This window comes from Sinocyclocheilus grahami, unplaced genomic scaffold (assembly GCF_001515645.1).
Source record: "Sinocyclocheilus grahami isolate Dianchi unplaced genomic scaffold, SAMN03320097.WGS_v1.1 scaffold231.1, whole genome shotgun sequence".
Classification (NCBI taxonomy): domain Eukaryota; kingdom Metazoa; phylum Chordata; class Actinopteri; order Cypriniformes; family Cyprinidae; genus Sinocyclocheilus; species Sinocyclocheilus grahami.
The window spans coordinates 937,466-943,091 of NW_015505410.1; the positions used below are offsets into that span (position 1 = coordinate 937,466).

Below are 5,626 nucleotides of genomic sequence, written 5' to 3' on the forward strand. Positions count from 1 at the left end.
AAGTGGATCTTTGGAGTGTAAAAACGACTACCTCACATCCTCCATGAAGGATTTGTCATTGATCTCGATCACAATGAAATGCTAAATTCATCATTGTCCGAGGCGAATTCATGAATCCTGAATCCTACTAAGGCTCGCTTATTAATATTCATAAGACATGCCTTGCCATTGGAACGTTACCCGGCGAAAACGTCACGACCTAATTAATATACACGAGCCAAGCGTCGCCATTGGAACATTTCGGGGCGACGTCATACAACGTGATTAAAATTCAAAGCTAAACTGCGCGCTGCGTCAAGTGTAGAGAGACTAACAGACCGCTTGAGGGTGCTGCGAGATACAGACAGGGCTAGCGCTGTCACTGTGTGACCCCGGTCGAGAGGAGGGATTTACGCGGAAAACAAGCAGAAAATCTGGCAGAGGCGACAGTGAGCAAGCGGCTAGCAATAGAGATACGAGTGAATGGTAAAAGGGGAGAATCGTGCAGTCGCGGGAGCATGTTGATATGGACAGAGCCCAGCGTGCACCAAGTCTCTGTTAGTAATCTTTCAAATCTGACGCAAAAGGGGTGGACGCAACCCAAGAGCGGAAACAAAGGCGCTTTGGTTTGAACAAAATACATCTGTAAAGAAGGGGGATAATTGGTGAGAAACTATTTCAGTTTTCAGAGGTTTCGTTTTAAAAAGAAACCGCGCATCACACGCAGAGCGACGCTACAGTTGTGTTCTGTATTGAACTGATCGATCGGATGTGTGCTGCGGTGTTGCACTTCTGCAACATTGTTCAAAAGGTTGATGGGAATCCAGTTTATTATGCACGAAATGTCACTTGCCTTGTTAGTCTCCTCTGTGTCTGGTCACTGTCTCTATCAACAACTGCCCCACTAACTTATCGTCTATATCGAATTTCGGTTTCCCAAATTTGCAGCACAGTATTTTCTTCTAGCCGAGACAGTCCAGTGGTCATTCACATGGTCAGGCATGTCCCATGTGATGGCCGATGTGTTAAACTAAAGCCAAGTAAACCCAATATTCAGTATAATTCGTATTAGGAAGCTATCACGTATGGCTTTGTAACTGTCTTTTATTTTTATTTCTGATATATACTATATTGTTGCTTGTTGACAGTTCAGTAAACGTGGATCTGTCCATTTGCCAACTCTTTGAAAGCCTCCCTCAATCATCCCTGGTTAAAAACCACTTAAACCAGTTTGCCATTCTTGGTTGCTGGTTTTAGAGGAGTTTTGAACACTTTCCAGTTAGTCAAGCAGTGAGACCAGCTGGCTAAACCATTTGAATACAAGGTTGGACAGGTTGTGAGACCACAAAAAGGCTGATTTAAGGTGCTTTTTTCAGCTGTAAAAGTAATATTTTTTATGATTAAAAAAAAAATATATATATATATATATATATATATTTTTTTTTTTGGACTGTTGTTTTTATTGACAAAAACAGTCAACTGTCTTAACTGGCCTAATGAAGTAGGTATCTGTTGCATAATTTTAGTGTAATATAGGGTAAAATAATCAGATGTTTTCTGATTCCCTGAGCTGCCATAGTTCAATTCAGTCCAGTATACCTAGTAGCGGGTTCAAATGTATCATATATCACAACATGACTATTAAATATGAAACATAAAGAGAAATAATCCAGCATGTGTCAATAAATGACACTGGTATGTCACTCTTTTAGTTTAGGTTTCATCGATCATTCATCACTACCCCTTTTAATGAAAAGATTTACTTTGTAACACTGAGACTGTGCTACTCCAAATATCTGAAGTGACCAGGCTGATGATAAAGTTAGCCTAGCTGCTCATGTAGAGCCAGCCTAGTGTTTAAAACTGTTGTAACACTGTGTGTTTGTGTTGAATGAAGAAACCGAGCAACAAAGACTGAGATGGACACTTTGTTTTTTTTTATTGTTTTTTTGAGTGGAGAGGAGGTGTGTATTTAGACAAGGCTGATTAGAAGCGTTGTTTTTGCACCATATGCATGAAGATGCGCTCAAGACAGCTTCCTGTGGAGAATGAGATTGTGTATGTGATTTTTGTATGAAGGAGGGATGAAACAGGATTCTTCCCTAATAATGTTTGTTCTGCCTTGCTCTGCTCCTCACATGCTACAGAGATGAGAATGACTTCCCTTTTACTTTTGGGGATGCATTGTTTGGGCTTATCTGTACAACAGAGGCAAAAATGGAGAGAGTGAATTGAGAGGTCTTATATATTCATTTGTCAAGAATAAAAGTAAATGACTGGAACAGGTTGTACAGACGACCTGTGCTCTTATAAGGTATGCAGTAAGAGAAAATAAAATGTTGATCACGTGCTTCCCACTCACCTTTGACCTCTTTTTTTTCAAAGTTGCAGTGCAAAGTCTTGAATGCAGTGTAAGTCGATTTGGATAAGTGCCTGCCGGATGCGTACAATTTCTTTTAGTATGATGTTAGGTAATATGAGGTGGAATTTAGAGGATTGTGCTTCACTCTGATTGTTTATATCATTGAAAAATGTGAACTATATTATCACCTGGCTCTAATCTGCTACGTGCAACTGTAAAGGATGAAGATATTAAGCTATTATAAACATGTAACGTCATGATTTTTTGTAACACTGCTTTAAAACAATGTGTATTGTGAAAAGTATTATACAGATAAAGTTGATTAGACTTGTTCTCCGCTTAGGATTCAGCATTTCAGATGCATTTCATTTTCTTTATTAAAGGAGTCACTCATCTGCCTGCTAATTAAAGCAGTAGCACTTGTATGTACAGTAGCTCTCTCCCTTCCCTAGTCTGTAAATGCATGTAAGTGAGGAAGAGAAAAGATGTGCATATTTTGTTCTCATTTTTGTTCATTTTCTGTCACTCACGCTTTTAGTTTTTGTCTCATTACATTAAATTGTTGTATTTCAGGTCCCTCAGTATGAGTCGAGATGGATGGAGAAAGAAAGCCAGTGAAGATGATGGGTGGGGTGGACGGGTAAGAGTCTGTTCTTTATTATGAAATGTGTTTATTATTGAAAACAGGAAGGCTCAGCAGCTGTTTTATTCACAGTAGAGTCGTCCTCTGACGTGCTGTGTTATTTTTCCAGGCTGCCCCTGTAAACACTGTAAATTACTTTAACTTGTCCTTAAATTCCCTCATAACCGTTGACTGCCTCTCTACCAGTTACTGCTGAAGTCTAGACAGGTTTTCATTTGTATTACACCAGTGAGTAATCTCAATTTTTCTCACTAGTGACCAGCACCTCTACTCTGCCGCCACAGTCCGAGCACGGCGAGAGATTTGATAGACTTCAGTGTCCTCGTGTTCCTCAGGCATTAGCAGAACCACACTAGTATAAACAACTCCAACAGCTTCTGTCTTCATTTCACGATATTTCCCTATAATATGACAATCATATAATGTGTTGCCACCAAATTTGGGAACCGAAAGGGTGGAGTTTGTATAATTTGTATAATGTAGTAATTTGCAGACGTAATAACAGACCCTGCATCTCATGTGAAAGCGAATCTTGCCAGTGCATGTACAAGATGACAATTGTTTTATGCAGAATTTTTTTGTTGAATTAAACGAAGCACAGTCGTTGCTTTCAGGCCTTGTGTGTTTTCATATCTCAGGTTATATTAATTAGGTTCAAGGGAATTTCCTGTCAGTACAGGTGGAGCAAGTGAGTATTGTGGAGTATTTTTGTGTGTGTGAGTCTGTTTATTGGTTCAGTCTCAACTCCTGAATCCCAGCGTTCCATCCGTTGCCATGGAGACAGAGAGTCGCCGTGCCAGCAGGGCAGACTTGCACCTCCAGTCTCATTGAATGTCTGAGGCGTAATCACATGCTTGTCAGCCAGACGCTACACGTTTTTCTTTGTGCGCGTATCTATATTGCAGTCTGTTCATTTTTACAGGGTAAAATGTTTTTTTTATGCTATAAGTGTGCTTGGTCAGTGTTTGCTTTGTGTTTTGCCTCATTACTTGATCTTATGAGGTTGTGTTGATGTGAATGGTATTTTTTGTATTGGGATTTTAAATCAAATTATCATCACAGTTTTGTTTGTTGAATTTTTTAGGGCGGTTACATGGCTGCAAAAATCTCTAAGCTTGAGGAGCAGTTTCAGAAGGACGCCCCGAGAGAGAAGCAGAAAGATGGAATGTCCTCCTGTATCTTCAGCGGTGTGGCTATCTATGTCAATGGATACACAGGTCAGATCTCTCCCAGCATCCTCACCACCCACGTGTGCTCTGATAACAAATGTGAACAGGAAAACAAACTTTCTTCCTGAATTGAGATCATTTGAGCATCATCATCATCATTATTATTATCATTAACAATTATTTGTTTTTTTTAAATCATTATTAATGTTAATACTAACATTTAATAAGAAAATTAATATTACATGTTTTTATAGAGATATTATTATCATTATTGTTGTTATTTTGTTAATGACCTTTTTCATTCATATTAATAATACTCATAATCAATAACAGTATTATTGTTTATATATTTTTATATACAAGAATATGCTAAATTAATTGGAAAAATGAAGTTGAATGATTCTGAGGAAATGTTGCTGGCTGGACTCGAGCCTGTGTTTCCCATCTGAGCACCATGGCTGAACGTGTCAGGAGATTGAGTGCTGCGCTATCTTGTTTTATGTTTATTTGTGTTTAGATCCCAGTGCAGATGAGCTGCGCAGGCTGATGATGCTGCATGGTGGACAGTTCCATCTCTATTACACTCGCTCCAAAACCACACATATCATTGCCACCAACCTGCCCAACAGAAAAATACAAGAGCTCAAGGGAGAGAAAGTAGTGCGGCCAGAGTGGATCACCGACAGGTGTGTGTGTGTGTTTGTGTACACTTTGCAGGTTATAGGAGCACTATAAATTAAACATTTAAAAATGTGCTTTTGTGCAGTATAAAAGCAGGCCGTCAACTTTCATACGTCCCGTATCAGCTCTATACGAAGCAAAAAGGCTTGAACTTTACCAGTGTTTGTGCACGAGGAAAGCAGGATCCATCATCCAGCCATGAACCATCCAAACCAGATCTAAACCACCCCGAGTCAGACAGCATCAAGCCTCAGCCCAGCCACACTCAAACCCTCTCTAAAGAAGTTCTCAAATCCACTCACGCTAACCACAAAGCTAACTTCACTGAGCGAAGCAAGCATCAGCTAGACGTCAGATTGTGAGTATGCTTTATTAACAGGGATCCATTGGCACACGTGAGTGTCAAATGCTGCATGTGTTTAAAAGAAAGAAAACATTCTACTGCTTTAAGATCCAAGATATGACTTGTAACACAACAAATTAATTTTATTTGTTTTAAAAATTTTAACTTGATCATATCATCCATTTTTGGTTGTACATTGGCTGATATTGGATATTTGACTGCACATTTTGATTTCCACAATTTTTACATTTAGGTTATGTTTGCTGTGATGTAACAGTCTTCAAAAACACTAATAATTTAATAACACTGTTAAATGTAATCTTTAGGAAATCTAAAAATGAATATCCATCCATCCACACAGTATATTATGTTAATGTTGTGAATCCTAAATTCATTTAGTTTTTGTGTGTGTGTGTGTATATGTGTGTGTGTGTGTGTATATATATATA

At 38.8% G+C, this 5,626-nt stretch overlaps 1 protein-coding gene across 1 annotated transcript in view; it reads left to right on the forward strand.

Annotated features, from left to right (window-relative positions):
* Positions 1-336: 336 nt before the first annotated feature.
* Positions 337-5,626, forward strand: part of LOC107597390 (REV1 DNA directed polymerase) — a 17,599-nt gene continuing 12,309 nt past the window's right edge. Inside the window, exons 1-5 of the mRNA XM_016288422.1 lie at positions 337-644; positions 2,915-2,981; positions 4,069-4,201; positions 4,671-4,839; positions 4,920-5,192. Coding sequence (XP_016143908.1) covers positions 2,925-2,981; positions 4,069-4,201; positions 4,671-4,839; positions 4,920-5,192 — 632 coding nt within the window. The 5' untranslated portion in view covers positions 337-644; positions 2,915-2,924. The remainder of the gene's footprint in view (positions 645-2,914; positions 2,982-4,068; positions 4,202-4,670; positions 4,840-4,919; positions 5,193-5,626) is intronic.